Source organism: Pongo pygmaeus, chromosome 18 (assembly GCF_028885625.2).
Source record: "Pongo pygmaeus isolate AG05252 chromosome 18, NHGRI_mPonPyg2-v2.0_pri, whole genome shotgun sequence".
Taxonomy (NCBI): domain Eukaryota; kingdom Metazoa; phylum Chordata; class Mammalia; order Primates; family Hominidae; genus Pongo; species Pongo pygmaeus.
In genome coordinates, this window is record NC_072391.2 from 65,690,561 (window position 1) to 65,708,511 (window position 17,951).

The 17,951-nt window shown below is 46.6% G+C and overlaps 1 protein-coding gene and 1 non-coding gene across 51 annotated transcripts in view; one reads left to right on the forward strand and one right to left on the reverse strand.

Annotated features, from left to right (window-relative positions):
• The window catches only part of PRMT7 (protein arginine methyltransferase 7), a 46,405-nt gene that overhangs the window by 14,148 nt on the left and 14,306 nt on the right, over nt 1-17,951 (forward strand). For all 50 annotated transcript variants that reach the window (XM_054454046.2, XM_063654428.1, XM_063654434.1 and 47 more), the window contains 4 exons: nt 4,052-4,160; nt 12,433-12,545; nt 14,300-14,541; nt 14,766-14,946. In XM_054454046.2, the coding sequence (XP_054310021.2) occupies nt 4,052-4,160; nt 12,433-12,545; nt 14,300-14,541; nt 14,766-14,946 (645 nt within the window). The remainder of the gene's footprint in view (nt 1-4,051; nt 4,161-12,432; nt 12,546-14,299; nt 14,542-14,765; nt 14,947-17,951) is intronic.
• On the reverse strand, nt 4,373-4,515 carry LOC129016441 (U4 spliceosomal RNA). Its single transcript, XR_008494830.2, has one exon. It is a non-coding gene; the product is annotated as a U4 spliceosomal RNA (small nuclear RNA).

Here is a 17,951-nt window from a genome sequence, read left to right on the forward strand (position 1 = left end):
GAGCCCAGGGGTTTGAGACCAGCCTGGGCAACATAGTGAGATCCCATCTCCACAGAAAAACTTTTAAATATTAGCTGGGCATGGTGGCACGTGCCTGTGTTCCAGCTATTCTTGAGGCTGAGGTGGGAAGATCTCTTGAGCCCAGAAAGTCAAGGCTGCAGTGAGCCATGATTTGGACTTCATGTGAGAAAGCAAAAAATTACTTCTACCTTGTTTAAGCCAGTTATTGTGGGACTTTGTTGTTTCCAACTAATCAGTATATGAACTCAGTTTTGTAGGGGAAAGTATTTAAATACATGCCCCCACACCACCACACTCCAGCCTGGGTGACAGAGTGAGACTTTATCTCAAAAAAATCAAAACGAAACAAAGGCTGGGCACAGTGTCTCACCCCTGTAATCCCAGCACTTTGGGAGGCTGAGGCTAGTGGATCATGAGGTCAGGAATTCAAGACCGGCCTGACCAACATGGTGAAACTCCATCTTTACTAAAAACACAAAAATTAGCCGGGTGTGGTGATGCGCGCATGTAATCCCAGCTACTCAGGAGGCTGAGGCAAGAGAATCGCTTAAACCCAGGAGGCAGAGGTTACAGTGAGCGGAGATCGCGCCACTGTACTCCAGCCTGGGCGACAGAGTGAGACTCCATCTCAAAACAAAACAAAGCAAAAAAAACCTTATGCCTAGTCCCCACCCCTAACAGATTTTGATTTAACTTTTCTGGGGTGAGGCCTGAGCCTTGGGACTTCGGAATGTGCGGCAAGGTTGAGAACCACTACCTTAAATGTCCCTACGGAGCCAGCTCTCTTATGTTTACCAATTTGTCATTTCTTTAATAAAACATTAAACAGCTTGAGCCCACAGAGCAAGAAAAATTAAAAACCAAACAAAATTAAAAATTAAACGTTATTTTTCTCATAAAACAAATAATGCGTATTGTAGGAAATTTGGTAAATACCAAATACAAATAGTATGTTGACCCAAAGTTAAGTACTGTTAACATTTTGGTGTATATTCTTCCAAGTTTTGGGGGCAGGCAGGCAGCATGTATATAAATACTTTCCCTACAAAACTGGGTTCATGTAGTGATTGAGTTGGAAATAACAAAGCCTCAAAATCACAGTGGCTTAAGGTAGAGTAGTTTTTTGCTATCTTTTTAGTGGCCGCACATTCTGCACAACCTTGCCGCACATTCTGAAGTCCCAAGGCTCAGGCCTCACCCCAGAAAAGTTAAATCAAAATCTGTTAGGGGTGGGGACTTAGGCATAAGGTTTTTTTGCTTTGTTTTGTTTTGAGATGGAGTCTCACTCTGCCTTCTGGGTTCAAGCAATTCTCTTGTCTCAGCCTCCCAAATAGCTGGGATTACAGGTGTGTACCACTGCACCTGGCTAATTTTTGTATTTTTAGTAGAGATAGGGTTTCGCCATGTTGGCCAGGCTGGTCTTGAATTCCTGATCTCAAGTGATCCCCCCACCTCAGCCTCCCAAAGTGCTGGGATTACAGGTGTGAACCACCGCGCCCTGCCTTGTTTCTCTTTTTTAAAAGTAAGAATAACTTTCCCAGGAATTTCTATTGTAGCAAACCTCTCCTTGGGTACCATCAGCTAGAATGAGGTTAAATCTCATTTCTTAACTCATCTCTGGCAAGAGGGATTCAGTTACTCTTAGCTCTGACAAGTGCACCGCTGCAAAGGTCTGTTCCCCACGCTGCACCCTCACCTGATTTCAGGGGAGAGGGAGGACACAGAATGGATGTCAGGAAGTCATCTTCAGTGGCCACTACTGGTAGTGTTTTGGGTGAGATCTTGAGCTTCTTGATGGGCTGAGGAGAAGGAGGTGTGAAGGTACCAGCCTGCAGGTTCAGGGAGAGGTGACTGATGAGTCAGAAGGCAGCAGGGGTGAGGGATGACACTGGCTTTGGATATTGTCAGGGTGGAGGCACAGTGATTGGTGAGAACTAGGGTTTAAGGCCCTCAAACCATATCCAAAAACATCAAGGCAAATCCTAGAAATAATTTGAAATAGATTATGAAGATTTTTCTAGCAGAACATATGTGTGTATTCCATGTAAGTACCACGCGCTAATCAATTGCACAACTGGAGCTGCTCACATATGTACTCTTTACGAAAGGATACAGCATTTGTCCCTCAATTATAGTAAAAAATACAGTATTCATGGTAGAAAATGTGGGAAATAGAGAACAGGATTTAGAAAAAATGAAAATCTTATCAGGATCAGTCTCGTTATCATTTTGTTGTTCCCACTTCATGTGTAGGGCCACCCGTGAGTCTGTTTGTTTTACATGCTAGAGCTCTTGGGGCTGTGGAATCTAGACTGGATAAGTTGAAAACAAAGAGTTGGAGGTGCTTATTTATGTTCAGGGAAACTCGAAGTGTTCAGGTAAGACTTGTGGACAGGAGATTCGTGCTGCCCTGGGAAGTGGGGTTTGATTTGGCAGGTGGGGCTAGGACAGGGAAGGCTCAGGCTTGCCTAGTGATCATGAGATCATTGTGGCTGGAGTGTTGTTGTTGGGGGAATGGGGGAGGAAGACTGGGAAGGTAAGGGAGGGCCTCCAAAGCAGTAGTTCCCCCTTATCTATGGTTTCACTTTTTGTGATTTCAGTTACCTGTGGTCAACTGAGGTCCAAAAATACTAAACGGAGCCAGGTGCGGTGGCTCATGCCTGTAATCCCAGCACTTTGGGTGGCCGAGACAGGTGGAAACCTTGAGTCCCAGAGTTGGAGACCAGCCTGGGCAACATGGCAAAACCCCGCCTCTACAAAAAGTAGCTGGGCATGGTGGTCTACGCCTGTAGTCCCAGCTACTCGGGAGGTTGAGGTGGGAAATTGCTTTAGCCTGGGAGGTGGAAGCTGCAGTGAACTGTGATCATGCCACTGGACTCCAGCCTGGACAACAGAGTGAGACCCTTCTCAAAAAAAAAAAATTAAATGGAAAATTCCAGAAATTATTTATAAGTTGTAAGTTGTGTACCATTCTGAGTATTATTACATAATTGTTCTATTTTTAGTTATTGTTAATTTATAAATTATTATTTATATTTATTATTGTGCCTAATTTATAAATTAAACCTGGTCATAGGTAAGCTTGGAGGCTGAAGCAGCTCCACTGTGAATGCTAATCCTCCGTGCTGACTTCTGACCAACCCCAGCTTCAGGAATGCCTCTAAAATTTCCGCTCTCATGCACTTTGATGTAAATCCTGCCCTCAGGTCAGAACAACTTTGATGTTATCATAAATACATACTTACCATAAATCCTGCCCTTAGTCAAATTCCCTGTGGTATGTAAGCCCTGCGTCTGAGCCGTAACAGTGTGGGGGCCCAGTGTCTCACTGCCCGAGACAAGGCTTCTGTTTGTACGTCTCTATAAAATATGTCTTTCTGAGAAGCTGGATTTGCCAGTCTCTTTCCTCAACCTCTCAGCTCCCATGGCCTGTTGGGGTAGGTTTGCATAGAGTTGCCCACCACGGAACAGTATGTATGTATAGCAAAAAAAAAAAAGGGTATATATAAGGGTCAGTACTATCTGAGGTTTCAGGCATCCACCAAGGGTCTTAAAATGTATCCCCCATGAACAAGAGGCACTGCTGCACCATAAGAAAATAGAAGCTGTGTTCTGCCAACAGTGGGGATTTGGGACAATTTTGAGCCCAGAGGATGACCTGCTTGCTCACACCTACAGTCTCGCTCTCCTCTGGAGGGCACAGCATGCCTCCCAGGTTCACGAGGCAAGTCCCTTTCCTGGCTTTTTGGAGTCCTCTTGTGTGGTACTGACACCTACTGCTCTTACTAAGTAGTGCAGCCTCCTCGGGATCCCTGGCATCCCCGCTGTGCCTGGCACGGAATGAGAGTCCCTAATCACAAGTTAAAGCCAACTGAATCTCAGCCCTTTTTCATGATGCACATTTGGAGAATAAAGTATTTAAGTTACATATTTTAGGACCAGAATCAACGAATAGCTTGCTCACCTTAAAGGTCAGACTACTGTTTAATTTATTGCTCATTTTTCCTTGGGTTTCGGCTCTATTTTCTAGGTTTTCAAGCCTATGGCTGATGCTGCTGTGAAGATTGTGGAGAAAAATGGCTTTAGTGATAAGATTAAGGTTATCAACAAGCATTCCACCGAGGTGACTGTAGGTCCAGGTGAGATTTACACACCCTGTGTTGAAAGCTTTGCTTGCTCTTGTGTGAGAGAGGAAAAGGGTTATTCCAGTTACCTGGAACAAATCCAGGTCATAGCATAGAAATGGGGCCTCTCTGTGTGGAGCTCTGACAATAAGGACTTGGTTTCTCTTGATGTTTATTTTCCTGCTAGTTAAAACTAGTCAGCAAGCAGTAGACTACAGCTAGTCAGGTCCAGCAATGGAGACGCAAACAAAGCCTACATTTGCTTTAAGCAAGTTGGAATTCTTATGGGGCTCAACTCTTGAGTTTCAACTACCAGTAGTCACACCTTGGATGAACCTCATTGGCTACGATACTGCCACTGCTCAAAGCTCAACTCTGAGTTTCATCAGGCAGAGAGTACTTAGTTCTTTTATTTATTTATTTATTTTTGAGACGGAGTCTCGCGCTGTCGCCCAGGCTGGAGTGCAGTGGCGCTATCTCGCCTCACTGAAAGCTCTGCCTCCTGGGTTCACCCATCCTGGCTAACACGGTGAAACTCTATCTCTACTAAAAATACAAAAAAATTAGCCAGGCATGGTGGCAGGCGCCTGTACTCCCAGCTACTGGGGAGGCTGAGGCAGGAGAATGGCGAGAGTACTTAGTTCTGACATCCTGCCTCTGCATACAACATGAATGATTTTCCTGTGTAGCATTGTCTCTTAAGGTTTCCAGAATATGTATATGTACACACACACACACACACACATATATTTTTTTGAGACGGAATCTCACTGTGTCACCCAGGCTGCATTGCAGTGGTGCAATCTTGGCTCACTGCATCCTCCACCTCTCGGATACAAGTGATTCTCCTGCCTCAGCCTCCCAGTTAGCTGTGATTACAGGTGCCTGCCACCACACCTGGCTAATTTTTGTATTTTTAGTAGAGACAAGATTTCACCACGTTGGCCAGGCTAGGCTTGAACCCCTGACCTCAGGTGATCCGCCTGCCTCAGCCTCCCAAAGTGCTAGGATTATAGGCATGAGCCACCATGCCTGGCCTCCAGAATATTTTTTTATAGTCTAGAACTTTGTTTCAGTCTTTGAAAATTTCACATGCCACTGACACTTAGAGAACATAGTTGAAAGATTTGCAGAGGAAAAACTTCTGTGGTGAAGTTATGGATAACACCATGGGTTTTTTCTAATTTTTTTGTGGAGATAGGGTCTTACTATGTTGCCCAGGGTGGACTCAAACTCTTATGCTAAAGTGATCCTCCCATCTCAGCCACCCAAGTACCTGGGACTACAGGTGTGCACTACTGCGCCTGGCTTTTTCACCACGGTTTTGGAGAATGCAGTATCATTCTGAATTGAAGCTTCTACCTAAGGTCAACATTATTCTCCCGTTTAACAATTTTTTTTTTTTAATGGAGAATCTGAAACATGTACAAAAGAAGTGGATACTGTCTTATTTATTTATTTATTTGAGACAGAGTCTCACTCTGTTGCCCAGGCTGGAGTACAATGGCAGGATCTCAGCTCACTGCAACCTCTGCCTCCCATGTTCAAGCAATTCTCCTGCTTCAGCCTCACGAGTAGCTGGGATTACAGGTGTGTACCACCATGCCCGGCTAATTTTTGTATCTTTAGTGGAGACAGGGTTTCACCATGTTGGCCAGGCTAGTCCCGAACTCCTGACTTCAGGTGACCAGCCTGCCTCGGCCTCCGAAAGTGCTCGGATTACAGGTGTGAGCCACCATGCCCGGCCTTTTTTATTTTTAAAATACACAAAAAATTGCACAAATCGTTCCATTTACAGTCAACATTATTGAAGTATGATTTACATTAAATGAATATCCGTTTTCATTAGTTTGATGAGTTTTGACAAATATAAACACACTTGTAACCACCATCACCACAATCAAGGTAATAGAGTATCTCTATCATCCCCAAAGGGATTCCTCGTGACCCTTTCTAGTCAGTCCCCCCATATCTTGGTCCTAGGCACCCACTCAGACTTCTTCATTATAGATTAGATTTGCCTGTCTAGGATTTCAAGGAAGTGGAATCATAGAAGTGTGGACTCTTCTGTGTGTGTGCTCTCTTTTATATAGCGTGATGCTGGTAAGACTCTTCCACACTGTTCGTGTCTTGGAGGTTCGTTCTTTTGTGTTACCGAGCAGCACTCTATTAGATAGATGTACCGTAACTTGTTTATCCCTCTACCTGTTGATGGACAGGGATTTCTTGGATAGGTCTTTAGATTCACTGATTTTTTTTGCAGCGTCTAATATGCTATTAAGTATATCTAGTAAACTTCATTTCTCTTTGTTTTTTTTTTTTGAGACAGGGTATTCACCTGTCCCCCAGGCTGGAGTGCAGGGGTGTGAGCATGGCTTATTGCAGCTTTGACCTCCTGGGCTCAAGCAGTCCTCCTGCTTCAGCCTCCTGTGTAGCTGGGACCACAGGCTCATGCCACCATGCCTGGCTAACTTAAAAAAATTTTTTTTTGTAGAGATGGGATCTCAGTTTGTTGCCTAGGCTGGTCTCAAACTCCTGGGCTCAAGCGATTCTCCCACCTTAGCATCCCAAAGTCCTAGGATTACAGGTGTGAGCCTCTGTGCATGGCCTCATTTTTGGTATTGTATTTTTTATGTCTGAAAGTTCCACTTGATTCTTTTTCATAACTTCCGTTTTTCTCATGTTCATAGTTTTCTATAAGCACATTTATTTTAGCTTTTTGAACATCCTTATCTTCTGTTCCCACCATCTTTGTTTTTTCTGGGTTTGTTCTCTTGACTCATTTTTATCCTTATTCTGGGTCACATTTTCCTTCTTCGCATGTCTAATCATTTTTGTTTGGATGCTGTGGCTATTGGGAATTCCCCATTGTTGAGTGCTAGACTTTGTTGTTTTTGCTTTTTAAACTTTGGCATGCAGTTGGGTTACTTGCAGTTCAGATTGATTCAGGGCTTGTTTAAGCTTTCTTTGGGGCAGGGTTAGAGTAGCTTTAAGTCAGGCCTTCTCAACAGTAGTGCTGTGACATTTTGGCATTCTCCAACTATGTGACATTTTGATAATTCTTTGTTGTGGACCCTGTCCTTTGCATTGTAGGATGTTTAGCAGCGTCCCTGGCCTCTTCCCAGTGGATGTCAGTAGCACTCCCCTACTCCCACCATTCTTGCCAACTAAAAATGTCTCCAGACTGCCACATGTCTTCGTTGGTCTCGAGTGTGTAAAATTGCCGCCTGTTGAGAACCACTGCTCTAAGGCTGTTTAGCCAGACAGTTACTGTGACCTTTCTGGAGTGTCTGCTGAGAGCTCTAGGTGCTCAGCAGGGATTCCCTTGTCTGGCTGATCAGAACTTGAATGTTTCCCAGGCCTCTGAGAGCTCCGGAGATTGTTATCGCTCATGCACCCTTTGCTCGGCTTCACAGAGTATTACCCTCTGTGTGTGTGAATGTATTAACACAGACCCTAGAGGAACCCTGTGCAGCATTCTGAAGGCTTTTTTCTGTGTAACTTCCTCTCTGATTTTCCACCTGGCAAGTTCCAGCCGCTTCCACTTCCCTGAACTCATTTCCTGTCTGTTTAACTCAGCAAGACTGCCGTGCTCTGCGTGACCTCTTACCCTGTACTGTGGTCTGGAAAGGGTCTCCTGGCTGATAGCCAGAGCAGGGTAAGGGTTACTTGGTTTGTTTCCCTTCTTAGGGAGCAAACTGTGTTGCCTCTTGCTCAACATCTGAAAACACTTGTTTCGTACATTTTGCCCAGTTTTCTAGTTGATAACAGCCGGAGGGGTAAGCCTGATTCCACTTATTCCACTATGGCCAAGAGTGGAGATTGATTCCTTTATATTTTTTTGAGACAGTCTCACTCTGTTGCCTAAGCTGGAGTACAGTGCTGTGAACACAGCTCACTGCAGCCTCGACTTCCTGGACTCAAGTGATCCTCCTGCCTCAGCCTCCTGAGTAGCTGGGACCACAGGCAGGCGCCACCATACCCAACTAATTTTTTTGTTTTTAAAAATTGTTATTAGAAACTAAGTCTTGCGGCTGGGTGCAGTGGCTCACGCCTGTAATCCGAGCACTTTGGGAGGCTGAGGCAGGCGGATCACCTGAGGTCGGGAGTTCGCAACCAGCCTGACCAACATGGAGAAACCCCATCTCTACTAAAAATACAAAATTAGTCAGGTGTGGTGGTTGCATGCCTGTAATCCCAGCTACTCAGGAGGCTGAGGCAGGAGAATTGCTTGAACCTGCGAGGCAAAGGTTGCGGTCAGCCAAGATTACGCTATTGCACTTCAGCCTGGGCAACGAGAGCAAAACTCTGTCTCAAAAAAAAAAAAAAAAAAAAAAGAAACTAGGTCTCGCTTTGTTTCGCAGGCTGGTCTTGAACACCAGGCCTCAAGCAGTCCTCCTGCCTCAGCCTCCCAAAGTGCTGGGATCACAGATGGGAGCCACTGCGCCTGGCGAGATCATTTATTCTTGAAAATGTATCCATTTTGACGGCAGGGACACTGACCGGCAGTGTGCTCACTCTGCCTCCAGGCAGCATTGTTCACACGCACCTCAGCTTAGGTCAGGCCCCTCATATGATTTCTTATTTTAAAAAAAAAAAAAATTTTTTTTTTTTTTAGACAGAGTGGCTCTGTCGCCCAGGCTGGAGTGCAGTGGCATGACCTCAGCTCACTGCAACCTCCACCTCCCAGATTCAAGTGATCCTTCCACGTCAGCCTCCTAAGTAGCTGATATTACAGGCATGCACCACCACCCAGCTAATTTTTGTATTTTTAGTAGAGATGGGGGTTTCACTGTGTTGGCCAGGCTGGTCTTGAACTCCTGACCTCAAGCGATCCGCCTGCCTTGGCCTCCCAAAATGCTGGGATTACAGGCATGAACTACCATGCCTGGCCAATTTCTTAATATTCTTTCTTCATAGCTCTTACCACTGCAATCATTAAATCATTATGTAGTTATGTATTTAATGTCTGTATCCCCACCCAGCTGAGGCATCCTGAGGTCATGCACTGCGTGGGTTGTATTAACTATTCCATTCCGTTATTTGCTCAGGGCCTGTCATGTAAAGGAGTTAGGTAATTTTTGTTAAGTGAGTAGATTGTCAGTTGTGCTTCATCCATAATCCCTTGTAAATGTGACTTTGTTTCTGATCCTCAGCCTGACAAGTGGCTTCCTCATTGCCAAGTTGGGTGGTCTTTCCTCTGCTTTTCCTCTCTAACCACTGCAGCTTTGGTACTTCTGCCATTCCTTCCTTCTTGAAACTCTCTCCCTGGACCTCAGTGACATCTCTTCATCTTGGTTCTCCTGTGTTGCTTTCTTTCTGCTCCAAATATGTGCTTTCCAAGGTTCTGCTCTCAGCCCTTTTTAAAAGTGGCATCTGAAGTTGCCTGTTCCCCAGAGCTGGATTACATGCTGAGGCTTGTGGAGAGCCAACCCAGGGAGCAGCGTGTGTTCATCCGTCCATTTCGTTCATTTGGAAAGGGCTTAGCTTAGGAAGCTCCTGGGGTGGCTGCCTGCTTCAGACTCCCCCACCCCGTGCCCTTATACATTAGCAGTCACACTCAAAATACCAGGCCCTCAAGAAGTACTTGTTAAAATGCACTGGACCATAAAGCTTGATTTTTATTTTTTTTATTTTTATTATTTTTTTGAGACAATCTCACTGTATCGCCCAAGATGGAATATGGTGGGGCAATTTCAGCTCACTACAACATCTGCCTCCCAGGTTCAGGCAATTCTCGTGCCTCAGCCTCCTGAGTAGCTGGGACTACAGGCGTGTGCCACTACACCCGGCTAATTTTTGTATTTTTAGTAGAGACAAGGTTTCACCACATTGGCCAGGCTGGTATCGAACTCCTGGCCTCAAGTGATCCACCCACCTTGGCCTCTCAAAGTGCTGGAATTACAGGTGTGAGTCACTGTGCCTGGCTCTTTTTATTTTAATGGAGCAATTTGGACTATAAAGCATTTTAAGTTATATAATTGGTTTAAACATTCAGGAGATAGAATTGGCAGAGTAGGTGATCAGTGGGTTGTAGGGTGACAGAAATCAGTAATTTATCTAGTGTGTGTTGACTGTTACAGGGCACTAGACCTTGGTGTGGGCGCTGGGGTACAGTAGTGGACAGGCAGTCAGCGGTTCTGCTGTCCTGGAGCTAGTAAATGATGCCCAGATTTCTGGACTATGTGACTCATTGATTGAGGCAGAAACCCTGGAGAGAGGAGCAGGCATGTTAGGTGGGGTGGGTGGGATGAGTTTTGGACAGTGTATTCCAGTTGGAGTTTGACATGACATCAGAGAGGATGGGCAGGGCTGCTCGGGAGGGTGGTCTCTGTGGCAGAAGACAGAAGTTTCTTAAGCTCCTCCACGTGATACGGTCATGGAGCACAGGTGAGCTTCATAAGAAGTGTGCGTTTTTTTTTTTTTTTATCTTCATCATCCCAACCACCACCACATGAGACAGAGCCCATTCACCCGTTTTACTGATGAGGCAACTGATGATCAGAACTGAGGGCTCAGGGATAGGAAGTGAGATTCAGGCCAGGCTCCAGCCTCGAGCTCGAGGTTCACGCTGTCTCTGTTGTGCTCTTCTATCAGCTGCTTGCTTGCTTGCTTTTTTTTTTTTGAAATGGAGTCTCTGGCCCAGATTGGAGTGCAATGGCGCGATCTCGGCTCACTGCAACCTCTGCCTCCCAGGTTCAAGTGATTCTCCTGCCTCAGCCTCTCAAGTAACTGGGATTACAGGCACCCATCACCACGCCTGGCTAATTTTTGTATTTTTAGTAGAGACAGGGTTTCACCACGTTGCCCAGGTTGGTTTCAAACTTCTGACCTCAGGTGATCTGCCCATCTCGGCCTCCCAAAGTGCTGGGATTACAGGCGGGAGCCACCGCGCCCAGCCCCTGTCAGCTGCTTTCATGCTTCTCTTTTCCTTGTGTCATCTGTGAGACTTGTGCTCTGTGCAGGGGAAATGAGTGGGCTTTGTCAGATTATAATTCATGAGGCATTAAAAGTGTTTACAGTTAATTCTCCCTGACGAATAGCCCCTTCCAAAGTCTATTTTGGCTCTTGGCTCATTAAAAATTATAATTGTAGAAGTAGCAGTACATTACTGAGGTTTAGAAAACAGTTAACAGAAGAACCCTCCCAAATCCTACTCTTCTCTAAAATCCTACTGTCCTAAAACAACTGTTATTTAAGAGATTGTTTGGTGACAAGGAGCTTTCATTAAGGGAATTTACCATAGTGATCTGAGGATTCTAAGTCATGGATCTCAATTTTGGCTGCCAGAGCCGAACTCACAGTAGCTGGAAGATCGTCAGAGAACCTCGCTGTCTTGCTTTGGCTTTCCCTCCCTCTCCCTGCAACCTAGAAGTATTTGATGTACCAGCATTCGGTTTTTGCTTTTCAAATAATTTTTCTAATTTAGTGGTTAATAGTTTAATTGTTAATTTATATGTCTCTAATTGCTAATAGGGATGAAAAAGTTTCCATATGTTTGATTTATGTTTTGAATTTCCTGTTTATATTTTTACCTGGTTTCTTTTTGGGCATGTATTTTGTTTGTTTGTTTGTTTGTTTGAGACAGAGTCTCACTCTGTCGCCCAGGCTGGAGTACAGTGGCACAATCTCGGCTCACTGCAACCTCTGCCTCCCAGGTTCAAGTGATTCTCACGCCTCAGCCTCCTGGGTAGCTGGGGTTACAGGCGTGCGCCATCACATCTGGCTAATTTTTGTATTTTTAGTAGAGATGGGGTTTCGCCATGATGGCCAGGCTGGTCTTGAACTCCTGGCCTCAAGTGATCTTCCTGCCTTGGCCTCCCAAAGTGCTAGGATTACAGGCGTGAGCCACCGCACCTGGCTAATTTTTGTATTTTTTGTGGGAATGGGGTTTTGTTATGTTTCCCAGGCTGATCTCAAACTCCTGAACTCAAGCAATCCATTGGGTGTTTATAGTTTTCTTATCATTTTTTCCACGTCTCCCTCCCAATATTAAGCATACGGAATAGCTGTAAGAGCAGTACAGTAAACACTTACGATCCCTTACCCTAGATCTATCAGTTAGCATTTTGTCATACATTTACATATGGATTTTTTTTTTTTTTTTTTTTTTTTTGCTGAACCATTGGCAAGTCAGTCACAGACATCCTGACACTTCTGAATACCTCAGCGTGTATAGGAGCTTTTAGCGTGATGGCCCCTTAACTACTTATCTTTCCCATATTTGCTGTAAATATTTTTCCTAGTCTGTTGCTTATGTCCGACTCTGTTTTCTTGTGTTTTTCAGAGGGTGACATGCCATGCCGTGCCAACATCCTGGTCACAGAGTTGTTTGACACAGAGCTGATCGGGGAGGGGGCGCTACCCTCCTATGAGCACGCACACAGGCATCTCGTGGAGGTAGTGGACGGAGGGCTCCCTCAGACGTGTCTGTGGTCTCAGCCAGCTCACATAGCCGTCACTCATGCACCATGTCCCACACAGCCCAAGCCCTCACCACCTCTGATGCACCTGGGACACCCCTCCATTCCTGGGGGGCTCTGGTTCTCCTCACTTATGACTTTCATGTCCCTTGAATGCCAAATCTTAATAGGTTAGAGTTGAAAAGCAAGAAACTATATTCAAATTCAGTTCAGTTCAGCAAATATTCTCAGGAAGGCGATGCTTGAGCTGTCAGTCTTGAGAAGTGATCAGGTATTGGCCTGGCAGATGGAATATCTCTGGTAGAGGAGAGCAGCACGTGCGAGACGTGAGACTGAATTGGTGCGGTGGCTCCAGAGCCTGCTTTGGATTTGGTGCTGTGTGGGAGGCAGGAGAGATGGGCTTAGCAACTGAGGCTAGAGAGCTGGGCAGGGGCTAGATGGAGCAGGGCTTGGGGGCCATGCCCAGAGGGTAGCTGTCAACTAGAAGGTGGGGTGGCATCGCAGGAGGGTTTGAAGCAGAGGATTGACAGCAGATTTATGCAGGCAGATGTGTGGAGGGCAGTTGGGGTATAGGGCTGGAGGTTGCGGGTAGGTTAAAAGGCTGTGGAGTCGTCCAGACACTGTGGTGCAGTGGGCCTCAGCCAAGGCTGTAGACATGGGCCTGATAGGTGGTCCCAGGAGTTAGTGGTCCCTTAGGTGTAGAGGTATCCATGCCAGGGTTTGGGTACCTGTATTGGATGGTGGTGCTTCCTGTTGACTGGGAGCGCAGGAAGAGGGGTAGCCTTGGGAAGATTGGGAAGTGGTGAGGGCGATTCTTCTGGTTTAGACAGAGTTTGAGCTCTCTAAAGGTCAGCCAAGTAGAGAGGCCCATGAGGCCCAGAGATGCATGGATTTAGTCAGTGAAGAGGGCGTGGTTGAGGTCACTCTGGAGAGTGTGGAGGGAGACAGTCCGGACCAGGGAGTCCCCTTGTGAGGCGGGGCAGAGGAAGCACAGCCTGGGGAAGGCAGCAGGAGCGAGTCCAGTTAGAGCAGCATTTCTCTACCAGAGCAAGGTTGGGAGACGCCTCGCAGGGAGGCCAGTTATGCTGCTAACCTTGTACCATGCCCGGAGCAACCCCCGCAGCAGAGAATCATTTGGCCCAAGAGGCCAGTGATGTCCTGGTGGTGAAAGCCACGTGGGTAGCAGCTGTGAGTGTGCTCTTGCCGGGTCCCTATTGCCTGGTGCATGGAGGACGTGGAGTGGATGCATGAGGTAGGAGGAAAGCTGGACAAGGAGCCGGAGCTGCAGCTCTAGGGACTGAGTGTACAGGAATGCCCAGCGGCACCAGAGGGCTGGGCAGCTGAGGGGCAGCATGGTCCACAGGGCTTTGCCACAAGGAGGCTCTTGTTTTGGTGTTGGGCAGGAGCGGCACTGAAGGGACGCTGAGCCCAGAGCCAGGATCACCACCCAGCAGCAGGACGTGAAGCATTGAAGAGTGCCAGGTAGCCAGGAACTTAGCTGACAGAAGTCATTTTAGGCACAGTGTGTATTCTTTTTGAAATGTAGTACCTTTTTTTTTCCCTTTTCCAAGGGCATAGGGCTGAAAACAGTTCACTGTTCTAATAGTATAAGGTGTTGGGCATTATGGAACCAACCTAATGTTAAGGAATAAACCTCTTTTGATCAATGGGAATTACTGTGGGTCTAAGCACCTGGTTTTTGTCTGGTTTTGTTTTTTAATATAAACTTAGGAAAATTGTGAGGCCGTGCCCCACAGAGCCACCGTCTATGCACAGCTGGTGGAGTCCAGGAGGATGTGGTCGTGGAACAAGCTGTTTCCCATCCGCGTGCAGACCAGCCTCGGAGAGCAGGTCATCGTCCCTCCCGTGGACCTGGAGAGCTGCCCTGGCGCACCCTCTGTCTGTGACATTCAGCTGAACCAGGTGTCACCAGCGGACTTTACAGTCCTCAGCGATGTGCTGCCCATGTTCAGGTACCAAGGAGCCACCATAGGTGATGGCGCTTTGAGACATTTGATGGAAGTTGGGTATTAGGAGGTTCTTTTTGAGTGGGAAGGAAATCTAGCTGCTGTCACCTGCCTCGAAGGCAAGAGTCCTTTGCAGCCAAATGTCATTGCCAGTGAGGTCACTGTAAAAGCTTAAAAAATGGAGTGTGTGAGGTTAAACTCTGCTTACATTCTTGAATATTATTCCTCAGCATAGACTTCAGCAAGCAAGTCAGTAGCTCAGCAGCCTGCCATAGCAGGCAGTTTGAACCTTGGACATCTGGCCGAGCTCAGGTGGTTCTCTCATGGTGGGACATTGAAATGGACCCTGAGGGGAAGATCAAGTGCACCATGGCCCCCTTCTGGGCACACTCAGACCCAGAGGAGATGCAGGTAAGAGGTGGGAGCCGAGCATGTGCCCTGTCAGGAAACTTGTCCACTGCTGTTCATGGGAAAGTAACAATTGAACCTTAGACCCAGGAGAATTTAGAGACCAGGAGGGCTGTGTCAGAATCAAAGACAAATAAAAGTTTTTAAAAAGCAAGCAAAGGTACTACCTTACCTAGCTGTAGTAAGGTAGCCTTCCCAGGGTGAGCTCATGGTCAGCACCCGTGGACACAGTGAGCAACAGAGAAGTTGGCTTTCCTCTCCCGCCTCCTCATGATGCAGCCACCCTTAGATACCACCCCTCATCCCCTGAGTAATCCCAGGGGGCTCCCATCAGCTTGGAATAGAGAACTACAGCCTCACCTTCTGTGGCCTCAAAATCTCCTTTCTCCACCCTGATAGAAAGTAGGCAGAGGACATGAAAGACAGAAAAGGAAATACAGATGATGGGGATAGTTGCACACTGTCCCTCATAATAAGAGAAATGCAGTATTAGCTGTTCACAGCACCTGTGCTCCCAGCCTCTCAGGAGACTGAGGCAGGAGGATTGCTTGAACCCAGGAAGTTGAGGCTGCAGTGAGTTGTGATTGCATTACTGCACTCCAGCCTGGGCAATAAGATGAGACCCTGTCTCTTAAAAAAAAAAGAGAGAGAGAAATGCAACTTTAAACTGCAATGAGATATCATTTTCACCTATTAGTGAATAAAGTTTAAACAGTTTGCAAGCACACTGTTGGTGAAGCTCAGGGAAAAAGCAGGAAAGCGAGTCGTCAGAACGTCTCAGGTAGAAAGCAATGTTGCTTCCAGATGTGGGGCTGTGGCTGGATTTGCGTCTGTGCAGAATAGATGTGTGCAGCCCTGGTTTAGTAGAAAAAGGCCAACCTAAAGGCCACTAGCAGGGATCAAGTCCATTATCCTTTCAGTGGGTGAGGCAGCTCTGTGTGCACTGATGTGGGACAAGCTTCAGGGTGGATTATTACCTGACACAAAAATAAAGGTGCAGAATGGTGTGTTGTATGGCAGCACTGGTGTTAGTAAAAATAGGAATATATGTGTTTGTGAGTGGATAGTCATGTGTGGTGTACATATAAGGACGTCTTTGGAAGAATTCCCAGAAATTCGTAAGACTGACTGCATCTGGGAATGGGGACTGGAGGTTAGGGGTGGAAAGGAAACATGTTTTTCACTATGCGTCCTTGTATACCTTTTGAATTTTCTCTCATGTGCTTGTGTTATTTACACCCCCATCCACCCTCCTTCACTCTCACACTCAAAGGAAAAGAAAGTGGGAAAGGTGTGTTGGAATTGCCTGATGGGTTCTTCCATCAGGCAATTGTCTGTTTTTGTCTGTTCAGACAAAACCAATTTGCTGACACCATGGCATTGCAATAAAGAGTTTAATTGACACGAAGCCAGCCACACCACGTGGGAGACAGAGTTGTTGCTCAAATCAGTCTCCCTGAAAATTCACAGGCTACAGTTTTTTGTTTGTTTTGAGATGGAGTTTCGTTCTTGTTGCCCAGGCTGGAGTGCAATGGCGCGATCTCAGCTCACTGCAACCTCCACCTCCTGGGTTCAAGCAATTCTCCTGCCTCAGCCGCCTCCCCGAGTAGCTGGGATTACAGGCATGCGCCACCACGCCTGGCTAATTTTATATTTTTAGTAGAGACGGGGTTTCTCCATGTTGGCCAGGCTGGTCTCAAATTCCCGACCTCAGGTGACATGCCTCACCGGCCTCCCAAAGTGCTGGGATTACAGGCGTGAGCCACTACGCCCGGCCCAGGCTAGGGTTTTTCAAGGATAGTTTGGCAGGCAAGGGAGTCGACTTCTGGGTGGAGTCATCAGACAGAAACGTAGAAACCCGAGAAGACATTTCAAAGGGTCAATCTTAGTTTCTACAAGTGGTGGTATCTGCAGGAGGAATCAGGGAAGGTTGCAGATCTTGTGACCTAATAATGGCTTCACCTTAGCGAAATTCAGCCTCCTCTCATCCTCCTAACCTGATGATCTTTCATTCAGTTTAAGTTTAATTTTGGGGAAGGGCGGTTATCATTTAAAGTATTAACCAGCTGGGTGTGGTGGCTCACGCCTGTAATCCCAACACTTTGGGAGCTCCGGGTGGGCGGATCATTTGAGGTCAGGAGTTCGAGACCAGCCTGGCCAACATGGAGAAACCCCACTTCTACTAAAAATACAAAAATTAGCCGGATGTGGTGGTGCGTGCCTGTAATTCCAGCTACTCGGGAGGCTGAGGCAGGAGAATTGCTTGAACCCAGGAGGTGGAAGTTGAAGTGAGCTGAGGTCACGCCACTGCACTTAAACCTGGGTGGCAGAGTGAGACTCTGTCTCAAAAAATAATAAGAATAAAAAATAAACTATTAACCAAATGTCTCCCAAAGTTAGCTTGGCCCAGACCCAGGAATGATTAAGGGCAGTTTGGACATTAAAGCAAAATGGGGGTTGGTTAGATGAGATCTCTTTCACTGTCATAATTCTCTCACTGTTTTTCACAAACACAGTTTTGGTTTCAGGGCCAAGAAATAGAACCTGTCTCTACCCAGGAGCACCTCAGGAACCATCCTTTGTCCATGGTCCAGCCTGCCTGGCCTTAACCCGTGGCTTTGTTTTGAATGCTCACCTGCTGGTTCTAGGTGTCCACAACATTGTGGAAGGCCTTAGCAGCTTCACCTACCCCATTCCCAGAGTTACTGTTTAGGCCGAAGGGTCGTGACTGCTGGGGGATTGCTGTCAATCAGCGTACCCATACCGACAGCAGCATGTGAGACTAAGAAGTATATGAGCTTCCTAGTCTCCCCTCCACCTTCCAGGTGCCTGGCCGCAGGTGGGTGTGTGTCCAGCCAGGGCCTGCCAGCTTCCCTCTGCAGGCTGTGTGTGTGTCACTCTGAATTCACCCACAGAGTTGAGACTGGCACTGCGCCACATTCTTCCTAAGACTGTGTTGCAGAGTTAACATAAGAATAGCATTAACATGTTAGTACTTTTGGCTGGTG